The sequence below is a fragment of the Carcharhinus amblyrhynchos genome, chromosome 4 (genome assembly GCF_965287045.1).
Source record: "Carcharhinus amblyrhynchos chromosome 4, sCarAmb.v2.hapA, whole genome shotgun sequence".
Lineage (NCBI taxonomy): Eukaryota > Metazoa > Chordata > Chondrichthyes > Carcharhiniformes > Carcharhinidae > Carcharhinus > Carcharhinus amblyrhynchos.
This window is the reverse complement of record NC_137327.1, coordinates 89,734,392-89,755,798: the sequence shown is the minus strand read 5'-3', so window position 1 is coordinate 89,755,798 and position 21,407 is coordinate 89,734,392. Positions and strand designations below refer to the sequence as shown.

Genomic DNA, 21,407 nt, shown 5'->3' with positions numbered 1-21,407 from the left:
CTCATCGCTATCCGCAAATCTACCAGCCTTTGTGTCATCCGCAAACTTACTAATCAATCCAGTTACATTTTCCTCCAAATCATTTATATATATATTACAAACAGCAAAAGTCCCAGTACTGATCCCTGAGGAACACCACTTGTCACAGCTCTCCATTCAGAAATGCACCCTTCCACTGCTACCCTCTGTCTTCTTTGACCGAGCCACTTTTGTATCCGCCTTGCCAGCTCACCTCTGATCCCAGGCAACTTCACTTTCTGCACCAGTCTGCCATGACGGCCCTTGTCAAAGGCCTTACTGAAGTCCATGTAGACAACATCCACTACCCTACCCTCATCAATCATCTTTGACACCTAGAAAAACCTCCCCTTCACAAAGCCACGTTGCCTCTCACTAATACATCCATTTATTTCCAAGTGGGAATAAATCCTGTCTGGAAGAATCCTCTCCAATAATTTCCCTACCACTAATGTAAATCTCACCAACCTGTGTGAAATTATCTGGATTATTCTTGCTAACCTTTTTAAACAAAGGAACAACATTGGCTATTCTCCAATCCTCTGGGACCTCCCCTATAGTCTGTGAGGATACAAAGATTTCTCTCAAGGCCCCAACAATTTCCTCTTTTGCCCTTCTCAGTATTCTGGGGTGTATCCCATCAGGCCCTGGAGACTTGTCTACCTTAATGTTTCTCAAGAGCCCCAATACCTCCTCTTTTTTGAACTCAACATGACTCAAACTATCTACACATCCTTTTTGAGACTCATCACCCACCAAGTCCTTCTCTTTAGTGAATACTGATGCAAAGTACTCATTTAATACCTCGCCCATTTCCTCTGGCTCCACACATAGATTCCCTCCCTTGTCCTTGAGTGGGCCAACCCTCTCCCTGGCTACCGTCTTGCTCTTTATATATGTGTAAAAAGCCTTGGCATTTTCCTTAATCCTGCTGGCCAATGCTTTTTCATGACCCCTTTTAGCTCTTCTTACTCCTTGCTTAAGTTTCTTTCTACTTTCCTTGCATTCCACACTTGTTCCTTGTGTTCCCAGCCTCCTAGCTTTGACAAATGCTTCCTTTTTCTCTTTGACCAGGCTCACAATATCTCTCGTTATCCTTTAGCCTTACAGGAACGTGCCGATCCTGAATCCCTATTAACTTACACTTGAAAGCCTCCCACATGCTAGATGTTAATTTGCCCTCAAACATCTGCCCCCAATGTACATTCTTCAGTTCCTGCCTAATATTGTTGTAATTAGCCTTCCCCCCAGTTTAGCACCTTAACTTGAGGACTACACATATCTTTATCCATCAGTACCTTAAAGCTTACTGAATTGTGGTCGCTGTTCCCAAACTGCTCCCCTACTGAAATATCGACCACCTGGCCGGGCTCATTCCCCAATACCAAGTCCAGAATGGCCCCTTCCTTAGATGGACTATCTACATATTGTTTCAGGATGCCCTCCTGGATGCTCCTTACAAACTCTGCCCCATCCACGCCCCTAGCACTAGGTGAGTCAGTTATCGTGTGAAAAGTCTTGTTTCTTGCAATCTATACAGACAATGAGCTGATGAGCTCAATGCATTCTGCGCCCATTTTGAGCAAGAGGTCAGCAAGAGCATCCCTTTGCCCTGAAAGCCCTGGATGAACCTGTATCTGGGGTCACCATTGCAGAAGTCAGAGCAGCTTTCTTGAAGGTCAACCCTTGGAAAGTGACTGGCCTGAATGGGGTGCCCAGATGAGCACTCAGATCCTGCACGGAGCAGCTGGCGGAGGTATTCGCACAATCTTCATCGTCTCTTTACAACAATCTGAGGTGCCTTTCTGCTTTAAGAAGACGACCATCATCCCGGTACCCAAGAAAAACCAAGCAGCGTGCCTCAATGACGATTGTCTGGTGGCTCTGGTATCCATCATTATAAAGTGCTTCAAAAGGCTAGGCACAATCAATTGCACAAATCAATTCCAGTCTCCCAATCCACCTGGATCTACTACTGTTTGCCTACCGCCGCAACAGGTCCACAGCAGAAGCCATCTCTCTGGCCATGCACGCAACTCTAGAACACCTAGATAACAAAGACACGTATGTCAGACTCCTATTTACTGACTACAGCTCAGCCTCCAACACCATTATTCCCACAAAACTCATCTCCAAACTATTGGGCCTTGCCTCCTCCCTCTGCAACTAGATCCTGACCTTCCTAACCCACAGACCACAATCAGTAATGATAGGCAACAATACCTTCTCCACGATCATCCTCAACCCCAGCACCCCACAAGGCTGTGTTCTCAGCCCTCCACTATACTCCTTATACACCTATGATTGTGTGGCCAAACTCCGCTCCAATTCGATTTTCAAGTTTGTTGATGACACCACTATAGCGGGACAGATCCCAAATAATGACGAGTCAGATTACAGGAATGAAATAGAGAATCTGGTGAACTACTGCAGTGACAATAATTTCTCCCTCGATGTCAACAAAATGAAGGAGATTGTCATCGACTTCAGGAAGCATTGAGGAGAACATGCCCCTGTCTACATCAACAGGGATGAAGTAGAAAGGGTTAAGAACTATAAGTTTTTAGGTGTTCAGGTAACCAACAACCTATCCTGATCCACCCAAGCCGACACCATAATTAAGAAAGCCCACCAACACCTCTACTTTCTAAGATGACTAAGGAAATTTGTCATGTCAGCTACGACTCTCACCAAGTTTTACACCATAGAAAACATTCTTTCTGGTTGTATAGCTTGGTATGGCTCCTGCTCTGCCCTAGGGCCACAAGAAGCTACAAAAGTCATGAATGTAGCCCAATCCATCACGCAAACCAGCCTCCCATCTACTGACTCTGTCATCATTTCCTGCTGCCTTGGCAAAACAGCCAACATAATCAAGGATCCCACCCACCCTGGACATTCTCTCTTCCACCTTCTTCCATCAGGAAAATGATACAAAAGTCTGAGGTCACGTACCAACCAGTTCAAAAACAGCTTCTTTCCTGTTGCCATCAGACTTCTGAATGGACTTACCATGCATTAAGTTAATCTTTCTCTACACCCTAGCTATAATTGTAACACTACATTTTGCACTCTCTTTTTTCCTTGCCTATGATCGGTATGTTTTGTCTGTATAGCACTCAAGAAACAATACTTTTCACTGCATACCAATACATGTGACAATAATAAATCAAATCAAATCAAATCAAAACAGTATGTGTTTGTCGTAGTGATCTGGGAGTGACTCATGAAGAAATGATTGTGTAACAGTGATAGAACTTCTGATCGTGGGAAAGAGAAATCCAGTCGTAACATTCCAGAAAAACATAGAAGTGCAAGTAGACACCATAGCTGGACTAGCTTAGACAATGAGACAAGGACCACAAAACAATTTTGAAACACTATTAGAGTTAGACCGAACAATTTAGAAACACATTTCTCTAGAAAAAGACTTTAAGAATAGGCTACTTAAAAAAAAAAGCAAATGGAAAAGAAAGGCAAAACAAAAAGAGTTGAATTGTTGGAAAGCATTTGATGTCTACTCTGAAACACCAGATAGGGTTTTATTTCATAAATAGATATGTATGAAAAATGTCAACCCAGATGGAGCATTTAAAATGGAAAATAAGCTGAATGGTTCAGATTTCAAAGAAAATCTTGGATATCATGTTAAATTGAACCCCCCAATGACAGAAAAAAAATGTTAGATCATTTTTCTTAGATATCACCACATATTCATGAGAAAGTAAGTTGAACAAATGTGTTTGTACTTTGAATGATGCATTAAGAGTAGGATATATCTTGGCTCGGCCTGTCTTGCTGAAAGTACATTATACTCAACTAAAAACAGTTCCAGCAATTTTCTACTGGTACCACAAAGGGAAACTCTCAGGCATTTTTATAATTCATGTTGATTATTTTCTGTAAAGAGGTTCTGTGACATATAAGCAATTTGTTAGAAGTAAGATTAAAAGGAAATTTAAATCTGAAAGTCAGGCTTTAGAGACCTTTAAGTACATAGGCTTAGGCATTAAGCAGAATTGTTTGAGAGTAACATTGAATCTTATTTAGAAAATGTTACTCGTACCCCAATAAGCCATGCTAAGTCATCGCAGAAAAATGCTTTTCATCTAAAGCAGAAACAGAGCTGGAAGGGAACTTGATTTGACAACTGAATTGGCTATACGCTCAGATGAAACCAGATGTCAGTTTTGGAATAAAGTACTATGATAAAGCACGTTACTATTGTAGATGTTTTGAGAGCAAATAAAACATTTAAGAAATAAACTCGGAGAAATGCATACTCAAGTTTCTTGCCTTGGAGAAACTAAAGGACAAGGAATTAATGCTTTTTAGTGACACTTTTGGTGTCATTATTCCTGATGTGTATTCAAGTACAGCTGGTTTTATATTAATTTTGGTGGGTGAAAATAGAAAATGTTGTCGCTTCGCCTGGGAAATTAAGAGCATGATCTTATGACCTCGTCATGCCCAACTTTCAGTGAGGCAAGGTAGTAAAATTGGGCAGGTGGCGAAAATTTAGAAACATGCCCAGTTTTTCACCTCCCCCAATCATACTGGCTCTTTTTTTGTCTGCAAATCTGGCAAGCTGATGTAAATATTAGTGAAATGATTTACATGTCATTAACAAGTCCCGGACACTATTGTCTGGGCTCACTTACCATGATCACCTCACCAGTCAAGTTTCTCCCCAGCGAGAATTATGTATGGTCTCCACCAGCGAGACCAGAAACCCTTCAGGCGGTCAGTGGTATCGCCAGGCAGTGTGCATGGGGCGATGCCAACTGACACTCTGGCACTTCCGACTGGGCACCTTAACTGCTAGGGGCAGTTCCAAGGGGATGGGGCCTGAGTGAGGGGGGGTGGGGGGTGGGGGGCGGGGTCGGAAACTGTGGGATGGTGCTATAATGAGGGAAGGGAACTCTGCCAGGGTGTCGATTAGCAGGGGTGGAGGGAGGGAGAGAGAAAGAAACACTGTCAAGTTGGCAATCGGGGTGGGAGGAAGGGATCTTTGAAGAAGGGATTGCAATCGGGGAGGGAAGGGGGGACACTGCAGGGCTGAGCGGGTCGTTGGCAGAGGTGGAAGAAACTCTGCGGGAATGGTGATTGGGGTGGAAGGGAGGGAACTCTGCAAGACGGCAAGGGAGATCAGTGGGGTGGGTGGGTGGAGGGTCCCAGTGTTCATGGGTCAACAGGAATTCTCTCAGTACACTGGGAGATTGGAGCACCTGCGCAATAGCACCCCTAGAGTTCAGAAGCTGGCTTCTCCCATGAGCTCAGGTTCTATCCCCCACCACCCCCTTCCCCCAATTCTGCCTAGGAGAATAAGAAAAGGTGATTAAAAATGCTTTCGCTCTCAAAAAACAATAGACATGGGGTTTTACTTATCAAATACTTCCGGAGAAATTCTATACAGAGTTCTAATTTGCCCATTGAATGTTCTATACATGCTATCTATGCTATACAGCTAATGAAAAAATTTTTTATGTTTTCAATTTTTTGGAATATTGTTTGTTTAGCGCTAGTATTGAAATAAGAGAGGCAACTGTTAATGGTATGTTAATTGTATTATTAAGGTTAAGCATGTACAGGTGGAGGGCATTGCCTTAGTTAGTTAAGTACCTTGAGCGCATATAAAGAGAGACTTGTTTAAAAAGAGTATATAAAGATAGACCTATCCACTGGTATGCTTGAGGCCTTCCATGACTAGTGGGCTCCACAGGGCTGGAGTGATTCATCAGGCTCTCCAACCCCAACCACAGGAATAACATTTTAGTTAAAAACGTTACTTATCAATGTCACATGTAGGCTTGCATTAACACTGCAATGAAGTTACTGTAAAAATACCCCAGTCGCCACCCTCCGGTGTCTACACTGAAGGAGAAGTTGGCATAGCCAGTGCACCTAACCAGCATGTCTTTAGTTAGACATTTTAGTTTGATTTTGTAAGTTGCTTTTTGTTACAGTGCCTTACTCAGGGCTGTCATCCCCATAGAACATAAGAACTAGGAGCAGCAGTAGGCTATCTGACCTCTCAAGCCTGCTCTGCCATTCAATAAGATCATGGCTGATCTTTTTGTGGATGCAGCTCCACATACCCACCTTGTCTATTTGTATGCTTAAGGCCTTTTACAACCAGTGGGCACCACCAGGGCTAGTGTGCATCATACCCTCAGGAATGATATTTTGAATTAGTTAGTTAAGTTTCCTTTAACATTTCTGTTTTCGTTACAGTGTCCCTCTACTGGGGGCAGTAACCCCTGATCACTAGTTCATTTTATTGATTAACTGTATTATTATTAAAAGAATTATAAAGATAGATTTCAAGAATGTTCACTGGGGAGAAGACAGACATTTGTAATATTGAATTATGTAATTAAATCTAGAATTAAAATACAAGGCTGGTGTTTGGTTCCCTACTTCAGCAACATGGCTTTGGAATGAATTAAACACAGAGGAGATTTGTTGGAAGTGTTCAAAATCATGAATTGTATTGATAAGTCGAATAAGTAGTTTCCAGAGGCAGAGGAGTTGGTAAACAGTAGACACAGATTAAGGTATCTGCCAAAAGAACCAGACTCAAGGAATTTTTTTTTTATTATTTGTTCGTGGGATGTAAATATTGCCAATCAGGCCAGCATATTGTGTCTAACATTAATTGCCCTTGAGATGGTGGTGGCCACATTCTTGATCCACTTCAGTCCATACCATTTAAATCTCATGGTGTTGTTAGGTAGTGCATTTCAGGACATTTACCAAGTGATGATGAATAAATGCCATATAGTTCCAAGTCAGAATAGTATGAGTTGGAGAGAAAGTTGCCCATGGTGGTGTTTCCATGCACCTTGTCCTTCAAAACAACAGAGGTAATAGATTTTACAGGTACTGTCAAAGAAACCTTGGCAGTGTATCTTGTAGATGGTACAAATGGCAGCCATGATGTGCTTGTGATACACACCATTGTTACCACCAATGGTGTTGCCATCATTGAATCCCCCACTGTCAACATCGTTGGGGTTACCATTGACCAGAAACTCAACTGCATTCATCACATAAACACAGTAACTACAACAGCAGGTCAGAGGCTAGGAATACTGCAGCGAGTAACTCATGTCTGACTCCCCAAAGCCTATCCACCATCTACAAACCACAAGCCAGGAGTGTGATGGAATACTCCCCACTTGCCTGGATGGGCGTAGCTCCAGTAACACTCAAGACATTTGACACTATCCAGGGTAAAGCAGCCCGATTAATAGGCACCATATCTACAAACATTTGATCCCTCCACCACCAACACTCAGCAGTGTGTACTATCTATGCACCAAAATCCTTAGGCAGTACCTTCCAAACCCACGACCACTTCCATCTAGAAGGACAAGGGCAGCAGATACATAGGAACACCACCACCTGCAAGTTTCCCTCCAAGCCACTCACTATCCTGACTTGAAAATATATCGCCATTCCTTAATAGTCGCTGGGTCAAAATCCTGGAATTCCCTCCCTAATGACATTGTGGGTCAACCCACAGAACATGGACTGCAGCAAGAAGGCAGCTCACCACCCACTTCTCAAGGGCAACTAGGGATGGGCAATAAATGCTGGGCAGCCAGCAGTGAATGAATAAAAAAAAACAATGAATATTTATGGTGGTGCATGAGATGTCAATAAAGCTAGGTTGTATAGTGTTGAGTTTCTTGACTTCCTAAGGCACTTCCACCATCCACAGTCAAGAGTATTGCTGGAGCTGCTCTTAAGCATGCAATTGGGAAGTATTCCATCACACTCTTGACTGTATATGATGGAAATACTTTAGGAAGTCAGCAGACAAGTCACTCTCCACAGAATATCCAACTTGCTCTTGTACCTAACGTTTATGTCTGACCAAAAGCTTAACTGGACCTGTTTTGATTGAGGCACCTAGAAAAGAATGGTTTGATAGAGCAGATGCAGCACGGATTCATTAAGGGGAAGTTGTGTTTGATGAATTTATTTGATTTCTTTGAGGATGTGACTAGTGCGGTAGACAGAGGGGAACCAGTGGATGTGGTGTTTTTAGATTTCCAAAAGGCATTTGATAAGGTGCGTCATAAAAGGTTGCTACAGAAGGTTAGGGTGCACGGAGTTGGGGGTAAGGTGTTAGTGTGAATTGAGGATTGGCTGTCTAATAGGAAGCAGAGAGTTGGTATCAATGGGTGCTATTCTGATTGGCGGTTGGTGACTAGTGGAGTGCTGCAGGGATCGGTGCTGGGGCATCAGCTATTTATCATTTATATAGATGATCTGGAGGAGGGGGCCGAGCGTAGGGTGACGAAATTTGCTGATGACACGAAGATGGGTGGAAAAGCAAATTGCGTGGAGGGTGTGCAAAGTCTGCAGAGGGATCTGGATAGGCTAAGCAAATGGGCGAGGACCTGGCAGATGGAGTATAATGTTAGCAAGTGTGAGGTTATCCACTTTGGCAGAAATAATAGTAGGAGGGATTATTATTTAAAAGGCAAAAAGCTGCAGCATGCTACGGTGCAGAGGGACCTGGGGATCCTTGTGCATGAGTTGCAAAAACCCAGTCTGCAGGTGCAGCAGGTGATCAAGAAGGCAAATGGAATGTTGGCCTTTATAGCGAGGAGGATAGAATATAAAAGTAGGGAAGTCTTGCTGCAACTGTACAGAGTACTGGTGAGGCCGCAGCTGGAGTACTGTGTGCAGTTTTGGTTGCCGTACTTGCGGAAGGATATATTGGCCTTGGAGGGAGTGCAGAGGAGGTTCACTAGGCTGAACTGGAGATGAGGGGGTTGGACTATGAAGAGAGACTAAATAGACTGGATCTGTACTCGGAGTTTAGAAGGATGAGAATAGAGACGTATAAGATAATGAAGGGGATGGATAGGGTAGCGGTAGAGAGATTCTTCCTGCTTAGAAAGGATAGCAGGACTCAAGGGCACAGCCTCAAGATAAAGGGGGGATGGTTTAGATCGGAGTTGAGGAGGAGCTTCTTCATTCAAAGGGTGGTGAATCTCTGGAATTCTCTGCCCGTTGAAGTGGTGGAGGCTACCTCGCTAAATATATTTAAATCACGGGTAGATAGGTTTTTGATAGACAAGGGAATTAAGGGTTATGGGGAGAGAGTGGGGAAAGTGGAACTAATCCACTTCAGATCAGCTATGATCTTATTGAATGGCGGGGCAGGCTCAAAGGGCTAGATGGCCTACTCCTCCTATTTCTTATGTTCTTATGATTGTGAGAATTTGGCATTGGTAATGCTATTTGTTTGTCAAGGGGAGGGGGGTTGGTCATTGCCTGGCAATTTTGTAGTGCAGCTGTAAATTGCCACTTATCAGCTTGAACCTGAAAGTTTCCAGTTCTTGGCATATTGGCATGGACCATCTTATTCTGAGGAGTAACGAATGGAATTAAACATTGGTATACAGTAAGGAAGGATATTAACTGATGATTGCACACTGCTACCAATTCCAGTGGTTTTACCCTACTGGTTTGACAGCATAAATCCACAATAGCAATCAAAGAGTCTGGCACATGAGCTGAAAGTTACAATTCTGAAAGATAGGATTGTCAGGTTATTGCTCAACTACTTTGGAACAGAAACAGCTCTCCAAATTTACATGCTGTAAGTTGTTATATGAAATCTCTACCTGAAACAACGATGGGAGTAAATTCAGTAGTAACTTTCAAAAGTAAATTTGATAAATACGTGGAAGAAATTTTACAAGGCTCTTTGGAAAGAGCAATGGAGTTGGACTAGCTGAATAGCTGTACCGAACATCCAGTGCACACATGATAGACGAATGGCCTCTTTCTGTGCTTTATTATTCTGAGTTTTAGGTGACAAAAGCAAGGTTGGTGGACCTTTTTCTTCCTTATCCTCCCACTTTTCTCCCCTTGTCACCTCCGCTACTGGCACTAACCCTTACTGGAGTTCAATCCCTCAGGCATCATATTCTTCCTTCTTCCTAGTTGGTGTGTATCAGGCTTTTCAGTGTGGGTATGCACACAAACACTTGCTAGCTGGAGTTGCTGGAATAAGGATTGGAAAACTCTAATAAGCATTTTCTTCTGAACCCAAAGCACTGAGGTCAGCTATAGAACCTCGTCAGTCAATCTAGCCAGTAGGAGAAAGTTCAGTGTTACATTATTCCAAACCAATTGACAGGCCTGATAAAAAGAAAGAACTACAGACACTGGTAATCAGAAATGAAAACAAGAAATTGAAATGAAGATTCCATCAGCAACCAAAATAAAAGACTGGTTAACGATTTGGACATAGGCTTTAAAGTCTAGAAAAGAATGAACAGTCAAATATGACGATGCAACCAGTGAGCTGTGAGCCTGAGGGCAGAAGCAGATCTTAGATTTTGGACAGAAGTGAACTACAAACGAAATAGTAGGATCTCAGTAATCTGCCTAGTCTTGTTCCTACCCAATTTCTGTTTATCACATTGGCTAGCAGTGCACAAATAACTCACCACAGAGGCATTGAGAAATAATTGTTTGAATTTGCATTAAGCCTTGAGCAGTGTCACAAATTGTGTAATAATCATGCAGTAGCCTATTTTGCCTATCACTCAATTTTACAATAAGATGAAAGCAAAAATATTGTGAATGCTGGAATCGGAAACAAAAACAAAAAATGCTAGAAAATTTCAGCAGGTCTGACACAATCTATGGAGCTCTGGCAAAGGGTCATCCAGGCTCAAAATTTTAAAATAGTTATTAGTTTTAAGTAGGCTTACATTAACACTGTAATGAAGTCACTGTGAAATTCCCCTAGTCGCCACACTCCAGCACCTGTTCGGGTCAATGCACCTAACCAGCATGTCTTTCAGACTATGGGAGGAAACTAGAGCACCCAGAGGAAACCCACACACACGGGGAGAACATGTAAACTCCACACAGACATGACCCACACCGGGAATCGAACCAAGATCCCTGGCGCTATGAGGCAGCAGTGTTAACCATTGCTTGGCTCTATCCGCACTCCTTGGAGGAACCGACACCCTAATCAACCTCAAAAATGGAGTACAAATTTGCTCTGCTCTGATAAAAGATCATCCAGGCTCGAAACATTGGCTTTATTCTCTCTCCACTGATGTTGTCAGACCTGCTGAGATTTTCCAGCATTTTCTGTTTTTGACCCAATTTTACAATACTGCTAAAATTTTAAGGATGAGTTTTATCATCCATCTATGTGTGGGGTGGGAAGGCAAAGGAAGCCATTAAATTGTGAGGGGACATGGAGGATTGAGGGCCTGTCACCTTGTTCACGCCATCAGTAGCTAGGAAGGTGTAGGAAAGACTCCCCACCCAGTGGCCAATTGAAGATGTTAAGTGGCCAGTTAAGGGCCTAGTCCCATCACAATTTGCATTTTACCAGTGACTGGCGGCCCCCATTAAAGCCTTGTGGTCTGTTTGTAGTTTGGGGAACCAGGCACTCTGTGGCTCAAAGAGGACTACTCCCCTCTCAGTAACAAAGCTCATCTTTGTGAAAACAGTTACCTATCTTTAGCAACTTCTCACTAACAGGGGCCTGCCTTACTGACCCTCGAACCCACTTAGCTTGTGAAGATACCAGGGTTCTTTTGTTTTGACAGCCACTGTCCCCTCAAGGGCCATTGCATGTGGTGCCACTACTGAGCTTGAAGAGCTGTTCACCCTCTGGCTAACAGCCCTTGGAAGTGGATTCCTGTCTTTTTAAATGACAGGAGCACTGGTGCCAGGCAGTTAATTGCCTGAGCACCAAGAAATGAGACTTGGGGTCCCCCAAATATTTGAGAAAGCTTGACTCTTGCTGTGCCGCCGATATTCAGCCCCTCCCATGTACAACTAGAGAACATGCAGCAGCGCATGGCCAAAATGATATCTAACCTTCAAGCTCTTTGTTATCCAGATGGTCACAAAGAACAGTTTTGTGAGCAAATGTTCTGTACTTCGTTTAGAGGGCCTATATTTCCATACAAAGCATTAGTTCTTTTCCCCTTTATTTGCCAGAGTTTTTGAATTATATTACATTACTTTATATTATTTTACTTATATTATTTTGAGTTATATATCAGAAAATATTCACCACATTAAACAAGATCAGAAACTGTAACAGTGACTCATGCGTGCTATTGGAATTTATTAATAACAAATAACAATATTAGTAATTTTTTTCCCAACCCAGAAGTTACTGTCTGTAATGTTTGTCTGATATTTCAGTCTGCTGCTTTGTCCCATTTATTTAAAAATAGTCAATGTCCCTGTTAAAATTGCAGAAGAGGAATGCTGTGCAGCAGCACAAATACTCATCTGCTAATATTGTCATTAGTAGTTTCTGACTCAACTCTTAAAATGAATCAGTCATCATGTAGTAGCATGAAAAGTCCCTCATTATGGTAAATGTGACAAAACATAGAAGACAGCAGCCCATATTGTCTTCTAGATACATGACAGGAAAAAAGAGACAGAAAGAAAAAGACCAGCTGGTCTATCAAGTTAGTTCCATTAGTTTTGCTTCTTAAATAACAGAAGGGATGTAACCTCCTGCAAGAGGCAAACAAAAGCAGATGGAGAGAAAACAAGAAATGGGAAAAATAATTCTGGAAAATTGCTCTTCCATCCCCTAGGCAATCAAACAATGAGTTTTTAGAGATAAGAGACCATGAGGCATATCATATAGGATGCATATCCTACCCACCTTTTTTAAACAGCAATATGATTTTGCTAACACATGGCACAGGGAGTAATCCAGAGATTATAACTGAGAGGTCCTGCTTTTTAGTCCACTGCCTAGCTCCCTGAGTTCTCAATGGAGACCTCACCCCTCTTTCTACCTATGTCATTAGTGCCAACATGTATCATGATCTCTGCCCTATCACCCCACCCATTTAAGGATCCCCTTCAGCAGTTCAATGACATCCCGGACCCTGTCAACAGAGAGGCAACACACCATCCTCGAGTCATATTGATGGCCACAGTAGCATTTATCTGTTTACCTGACTTTGGAACCACACATACTATTGCATTCCATTATTTCTCTCTCCTGTACAGACGGGCTGCTTGTGGTGTCAGTGGCTTGGCTCTGTCTGCATTCCCTGGAGGAATTAACAGCCTTATCAACCTCCAAAATGGAATACCAATTTGTAAGCAAGACCCAAGAGACTCCTGAACTACCTGCCTGTATCTCTTGGACTGCCTGCTGGTCATCCATTCCCTTCCTTCATCGGGTCCCTTCAAAGATCAAAGTGGGTTCTACAGTTGCAGATTTGATGAACAAACCCAAAGCTTCTTTAATGTTGTCAGAGGCTGAGATATGTTGCAGACAAAATCTCATTGACCTTGAAGACTCAGTGTGCCAGGTCAAGTGGTGACTGTGCCCACTGATGAAATTGGATTTGCAAAGCAAGCTATGTTTTCAAGGCATCCAGAAATGAAGAATGTATAGCTCCTGAGCTGCTTTGGAGGGGCCACCGTCATTATTTCAAAGCAAACTGTTGAATAGGCAGTAAAAGAATATTATTTAAAAGAAAAAGAAGCATTGTTTACAGCTTGTGTGGGTTCCCATTTTGTATCCTCAGGCTGCTAAATTTTGTATCCTGTATTGAAATATTGACTGAGCATAACACTTGTTATCACTATTAAACACGAGCATTTAATGGCAATCCATAATTACCCTTGACAAGGTGATGGTGAGCCACCTTCTTGAATCACTGCAATTCATGTGGTAAATGTGTTCCCAATGTGCCCCAAAGCAAGAGATTTTCGGACTTTCACTTGGCCATGTTGAAAGAGGTACTGTGTAATGCTATACTGGTAATATTGCCTTTCTCCCTGCCAATATTAATTGCCTACACACATCATGTGCCCTGCTAAAAACGTGAGGTGTTTGGAGTAATTACTAATCATCAACACTGTACTGTGTTCAGTGCACAAGGACCTGGGGGTCCTTGTGCACGAGTCGCAAAAACCCAGTCTGCAGGTGCAGCAGGTGATCAAGAAGGCGAATGGAATGTTGGCCTTTATAGTGAGGGGCATAGAATATAAAAGCAGGGAGGTCTTGCAGTAACTGTACAGGGCACCGATGAGGCTGCAGCTGGAGTACTGTGTGCAGTTTTGGTCGCCACACTTGCAGAAGGATATATTGGCCTTGGAGGGAGTGCAGAGGACGTTCACTAGGCTGATACCGAAGATGAGGGGGTTGGCCGATGAAGAGAGACTAAATAGACTGGTTCTGTACATGTTGGAGTCTAGAAGGATGAGGGGGGATCTTATAGAGACGTATAAGATAATGAAGGGGATAGTAGGGTAGAGGTAGAGAGATTCTTCCCACTTAGAAAGGATAGCAGGACTAGAGGACACAGCCTCAAGATAAGGGGGGAGCAGTTTAGATCGGAGTTGAGGAGGAACTTCTTCACTCAAAGGGTGGTGAATCTCTGGAATTCTCTGCCCGTTGAAGTGGTGGAGGCTACCTCGCTAAATATATTTAAGTCACGGGTAGATAGGTTTCTGATAGACAGGGGAATTAAGGGTTATGGGGAGAAAGCAGGAAAGTGGAACTGATCCACTTCAGATCAGCCATGATCTTATTGAATGGCAGGGCAGGCTCGAAGGGCTAGATGGCCTACTCCTGCTCCTATTTCCTATGTTCTTATGTGAGATTGTCCTTTGAAACTAGAGGTTATTTTGATAAAGTTCTATTAAAACTTTAAAAACCCATCTGACATCTAACCAACTTCTATTCTTGGGTAACTTAGATGCATGTCGACCTGTTTTTTCTAACTTTTCTAATTCAAAAATAAATCCATGCGTATATAGTCAATCCTATTCATCATGTAAGATATCTCAAGCAAGTCACCCTGAGGTCTGTGCCTCTCCAGGGTAAGATAACTAGCTTACATTAAATTCAGTATTCCCTGCTACTTTCTTAACTACAATCTTGGCTGCAAGAGTTCAACTATTTACTTTGAAGAAGTGCCAGAGGAAAATTGGGGATGCAACTGAAGTTTTTAAAATGATGAATAGATCTGATCCAACTGTATCATTTATTTGTGATGGCTGGGGGCCATTTATAGGTTGGATAAATAATTTAGTTAGATGTCAGAAAGTGGAGACTATGAAATATGGAAAAGATATAGGTTATTTGGACATGAGGTTTCCAGCTGCAGAGTGGTGGGCTGGAGAGGAGAGGGTGGTGGAACTCAGGAAAGTAGTGATGAGCAGGGGAACTTTTCTGCTGCAGAATTCATCTCCCGCAGCTGGGGTTTTCCAGTCTGTTGCAGTGAATGGAGATTTGGCTGAGCACCAAATTCGCCATTCTCACAGACAGCAGCAATGGGACATGCAAAACTGGAGAATTCTGGCCCTGATGTGATTGGCTCCTTTAAGGCGGGCAGACGATTTAAATATAACTAAAGGCCCCACTGAAGACAATTTTGCCAGCAGCAAAGCAGCTTTTGCCACATCAAGAGGGTGCCAAGTTCATGGAGACAGTCTTCCTGTAACTGTCCAGAGGACAATTGGAAAGGAAGACTGCCAATCTCCAATGGGGAATCCAGGGATGAGGGTGGTATATTCTGCGTGGCTAGTCTGATTGTACTTACCTCTCTGAGGATATGTCTCTGCCATTTGGTATCCAACCATCCTCAGCAACAAACACCTCTCTCAGTGGTGCTGTCAAGACCAGGCAGCAGCTCTCCAGGAAGACAGCTGTGTTTCGAGTATATGAGTTTACCATGAATTTTTCAGCTGGGGATGGGTGGGGCCAGTGGGATTGCAAGAAATGGACTTGCCTGCAATAGCCTTCAAATTTCATCTCCTCACTCAAAGATAACACAAACTACACTCATTACCCATCTCAAACATGAAACAGGCCACATTCAATGTCATGTAAGGAGAGCTATATGGGTCACACTTAAAGTTTAACAATTGTCTTTATTAATTTTAAAAATTTCAGATATGGTTACTTTTAAAACCTTCCTCTTTCCCAACAAAACTGATCCCCAGCTATCCTCATAGTACATTTCCTATTGCACAAAATGATTTTTTCTCCTTGAATCTGCATCCTCTCAAAGCAAAAGTGTCTTTCCTCTGATTCAAGGACCAGGACTGTACACTGATTGTCGAAGTCAGAGTTCTAGCCCAGAAGAATTATATCTGTAATGGCGTGGAAGTGGTTGGCAAGTCTGAAATTCTTTACATCCTGATATAGGGTATCTACCTAAAGAAAAATATGCATTTATAATATCCCAGTGCACTTTACAACCAATTTTTTTTGTCATTTGTTCATGGGACATGGCGTCACTGGCTGGCCAGGATTGTTGCCCTTGGAGGGCATTGCTACGGCTCTGGAGTCACACATAGGCCAGACCAGGTAAAGATGGCAGATTTCCCTCCCTAAAGGACATTAATGAACCAGATGGCTTTTTCCAACATTCGGTAATGGTTTCATTGTATTGTATTTCATCAGTAGATTATTGATTCCAGATCATTTTCATTGAATTCACCATTGGTGAATTCCAACATCTGTCATGGTGGGATTGGAACCCGGGTCTCTGGAACATTAGCTGAGTTTCTGGATTAACCGTAATACCACATGGCCATTGCCTCACCAGTCAAAGTAATTTAAGTTGTAATGCAGAGAAACATGGTAGGCAATTTGTACACAGCAAGTACTGTCAGGTGAGATGTTGTGCTCAGGTCTCTGGAATGGATCTTGAACACATGACAATCTGAATCAGAATGTGAGTGTTAAATAGTCAAGGCAAATAGATTATGTGCCACAGCTACAGAAAGCAAAAATAGACGAAGCTGGAGATAATAGCATTTCCAATTAGCTATGCCTGCTGATGGTCAAGTCCCATTCCTTTGAACTTTGTCTTCTTTTAACTTAGACAATACAGTTTAGGTCACCATTAACATGGCCACATTTCCTTCCCAGTAAGCAACAGTGTTGACTTTCTTTGCTTGATGTCTAATCAGCACCCAAAAACTAACACAATTCCTGTTCTTTGGTAATGCTAACTAAATATATAAATGAATATGAAATATATATAATATATAAATAAGAATGGTACATATGCCTCACTGTACATTCCTGCCACTGCTGGAAAATTTGATATAAAAAGTGTGAATTGTTTTTATAATTTATTTTCATCTAAATTTTTCACCTCTCTTGGGAGTACTCATGTTTTTCTGATTCTACAACTCCATAAGCATTGAATGCCATCCAGTAACAGCCCAAGTGGCCGTACTATATTGTGGAGCTATCAACAAAACCGATCAATCCAGTCCTCATGCACCATCCAGTAGTCATAATGGAAGTGATCAGGAGAAACCCTTACTGGCTTTCCCCACCCCAACATGTGGCTGCTGAGACCAAATGACATTTCCTAATATCTCAACAGCTTACATCAGCTAACACAGCACACACACAATGATCAAAATTGGAATCCATATGGTTCAGCCGTTTCAGGCAATAACTAGCTGAACCATTGGGAAAGTCAAAGCTGTTGCAATATTTTTGCAAAAAAAGTTAAATTTAGATTAATAATTGGATTTTCCCACTCCCACTGATGAAACATTACATTGCACAATCAAAAGATTCATACTTGAGGGGTTGTTCCCTCGTCCCTTTACCACGTAAAGAAAAAATCTGTCATACAAGGCATGTCTGGTCAAGCATTTACAGGGTGTGCCTGAAATCATCTCAGCATTAATCTGTGATTGACAGGTTCCAACTCTGCAATCCTCCAACAACTGGAACTGCATATGGCCTGAGGGTGGAGGCATCTGTGCACATAGTGTGTATTTAGGGTGAAGGGAGGGATCAGTTTAAGACATGCCTGTTCTGAACACGCAACAAGCAGGAGAATAGATTTTTTCATTGCGTTTGGCATGTAACTCACATGGTAGGGCTAAATTCCAGTAAAGCAGAAGCTCTTAAAAGGCAGTTGCTTAAGTTAAGAACTAAAGTTGTGGTGTAGCAGAAAAGCAGATTAATTTGTTCACAACAGCTGAGTGGACACATGGGTGCAAGTTGCTAAAGAATAAAAATTGTTGCCAAGGAGGTACACTAAGATGGCCCACTGAGGTTGAAAGTTATTCTCCTGTAAAAGCATTGGTGCCAGATAAATTAAGTTAGATTGATTATTACATCAATGTAGTTACTTCAGATCAATGTCCATGGCTGCAAATCAGTAACTATCCAAAGCACAGCAATGGTGAGTATACCTTTTTCATATTTTTTACAGAAGCAGTATAAAATGACACAGATCTAATTTGAGAACTGGATAAAAGCAAATTATTGCAGATTCTGGAAACTGAAACCCAAAGAGAAAATGTGGGAAAATTTCAACAGGTCTGGCAGCATCTGTAAGGAGAGAAAAGAGCTGACATTTCAAGGCCAGATGCTTTGTTAAAGCTAAAAGGCATAGAAGATGGGAGATGTTTATACTGTGGGGTGAGAGAATGAAAAATGAGTCATAGCCACAAAAACAAGGGGAAAGGCAATCCATCGAGAGAATAGAAGGTGTGAATGGCCAAATGACAGAGAAGCTGAAATCAAAGGGTAAACTGTGACAGATGAAGATGTAGGGGAAGGGGGGAGAGGTAAAATTGAGAAAAATGGGGAAAGGGGAAGTAAAGGGGGAAATAAGGTAGGGAAAGGGGGATAAAATAGAGGGAAAGAGTTGGGGGAAAAGAAAAACAATAAAGAAATAAAAGGTAGAGAACAGTTAAAAATGAAATGAAATGAAAACAAAGGGGTTGAGGTGGGATAGAGCTACTCATCTGAAGTTGTTAAATTTGATGTTGAGACTGGAAGGCTGTAACGTACTAGCCAGAAGGTGAGATGCTGTTCCCCCAGTTTGCGTTGAGTTTCACTGGAACATTGCAGCAGGCCAATGACAGATATGGGAGCAGGATCATGTGTCAAAATGGCAAGCAGTGGGAAGGTCAGAGTCTTAACTGCGCCCAGACTGAAAGTGCTCAGCAAAGCGATCACCCAGTCTATGCCCGGTCTCTCTGATATAGAGGAGACCACATTCGGAGCAGTGAATGCAATAAACCAAATTGAAAGAGGTGCAAGTGAAATGTTGCTTTACCTGGAATGAGCATGTTGGACCTTGGATGGGAAGCATGAAAGAGGTAAAGGGGCAGGTGTTACAACTTCTGCAATTGCATGGGAAGGAGTCATGGATGATGGGAGAAGTGTTGGCATAGTGGAGGAGTAAACTAGGTTATCCCAGAAGAAACGGTCTCTGTGCAATGTTGACAGAGGGAGTGAAAAGATGATGTGTTTGGTCGTGGCATCTTGCTGGAGTTGGCGAAAATGGCAGAGGATTTTGCTTTGCATACGAAGGCTGGTGGGGTGAAATGTGAGAACAGGGGAGACTGTATCCTTGTGCTGGGAGGGAGGGGAGGGGGTGAGGGTTGTGGCACAGGAGGTGGACCACACGGTGTTGAGGGCCATGTCAGCAATCATAGGTCCCATGCTAAATTGCTGCTTAGTGTATAAAAATGTATTGGTGAGATGACTACTCATAGTAAATGTGTGGGATTACAGGGATAAAGTGAGGTGGGGGTTGCAGGGGGGGAACCAGCTAAGATACTCCGTCAGAGAGTTGGTGCTGACTTAGTGGGCCAAATGGTTACTTTTGCACTGTAGGGATTCTATGATCCTATTTCCAGGATGTTATTAGTATCCTCTGTAATGTAGACAAATGCAAATTATTGGTTTAATTCAGTCGCAATTTCTTTATTTTCCATTATTAATACCCCAGACTCTCCAGGTCAGGAAGCATCTGTCAGAGAAGTGGAATTAAAGTTTCAAGTCAATAGTCTTTCAAACAAATGGGAAAAGATGAGAAATGTAATAAATTTGAAGCAGGTGATCGGGAGGAGGGTGGTAAGAGAATAGAAGGGAAGGTCTGTGATATGATGAAAGACAGGAAAAATTAAATGACAAAAGAGTTAGAGGCACAAAGCCAAAGGGAGGGGTAATGAAACAAATAAAGAAACAAAGATGTGTCTGATGAAGGCCTATATGACCGAATGATGAACAGTTTCCATCTGAAGGCAAAAAACAACTGATAGCATCATTAAAAACTCCAAGTAAAAAGAAAACAAAATGCCCTAGGCAGAAATTATAGTCTAAAATTGCTGAACGCACAATGTTGAGTCCAGAAGGCTGTGAAGTGCCTAAACAAGGTGCACCTTGAGCTCGCATTAAATTTCATTGTAACATTGTTGGTTAAGGTCAAAGGGTTCACTTTGAGCCCAAGATGGAGAATTAAAATGACAGGTGACTTGAGTCACAGGATTACACTTGTAGATTAAATGGAGGTATTCCTAGCGGACTACTTTGTGATTTGCGTGCTAAGTGTGGATTTAGATTGTTTGTGCTTTATTCTCCAAATGTGCATTGTGTGCCTTTGTGTCCCATGCTTCCTAAGAGAGTTGCATTGCAAAGGATTTAAGGTTTTCTGTACCAAAATGTAGCTTATTTATTTTTCCTAATGTTCCCCAGGAATTGATCTTTCAATCCCTCAATCCCACCCCCCATTTAATGAAATTATGCTGAATTGCATCAAAACCCTATCCACCCACCTTGGTTTCAGTTCAATCCATGTGTATTGTGAGCAACAAATACAGTAAATGAAACTGAAAAAAAAGTACATGTAAATCGCTGTTTCACCTGAAAGGAATGTATGAGGCCTTGGACAGTGAGGAGAGGAGGTGATGCATTGTCTGTGCTTGTGTGGAAATGTGCCAAGGGAAGTGGATGGGGCTGTTGATAAATTGAGGGATAGACCAGGATTGATGGTTGGAAATGGTCTTTCAGGGTACTGAGAGGAAGAGGGATTGATGTGTTTGCTGGTGGCATCACACTGGAGATGACAGAACTGGTGTAGCATTAAAATGAAGGCTGGTTGGTTGGTAGGGTAGGACAAGCAGAACCTTATTATGATTCTGGGTGCAAGGAGAATGGGTGAGAGCAAACAGGCTGGAAAGGGACAGTTATAGCTGTTCACTGTGTGTATGTGTGTATTGTTGGGGAGGGAGGGAGAGAGGGAGGGGATGAATCTTCTGCTGAGGAAAAAGGAAGACATATGAAAAGCATTGATGATTCCATCATCAGGAATAATGAGTGGGATACAATTGTTCTGTTCCATTTATGAAATTGTGGAAATATGCTTTTCTGATATGTGTCATTATTTATTGTTTTTTTTCCCTGTGCAGTTAAAACTAGAGAGACTGATGATGGAAAGACAGATGATACTTCAGTTGAAGAATCTTTGCTTAACTTGTATCACTGGGATTTATAGTTGCCAATGGAAGAAGTATCCACCACAACCCAACAAAAAGGTACTATCCTGAGTTCGACAGAAGCCAATTACCAC

General features: G+C 42.2%; 1 protein-coding gene across 6 annotated transcripts in view; it reads left to right on the top strand.

Annotated features, from left to right (window-relative positions):
* Positions 1-21,407, top strand: part of gdpd2 (glycerophosphodiester phosphodiesterase domain containing 2) — a 147,851-nt gene that overhangs the window by 51,446 nt on the left and 74,998 nt on the right. For 2 of the 6 annotated variants that reach the window (XM_080187520.1, XM_080187514.1), the window contains exons 1-2: positions 17,863-18,227; positions 21,247-21,372. In XM_080187520.1, coding sequence (XP_080043646.1) covers positions 18,225-18,227; positions 21,247-21,372 — 129 coding nt within the window. In that variant the 5' untranslated portion in view covers positions 17,863-18,224. Of the gene's footprint in view, positions 1-17,862; positions 18,228-18,325; positions 18,435-21,246; positions 21,373-21,407 lie in introns of those variants that run through there. The other 4 variants (XM_080187518.1, XM_080187516.1, XM_080187515.1 and 1 more) reach the window with 3 other exon arrangements.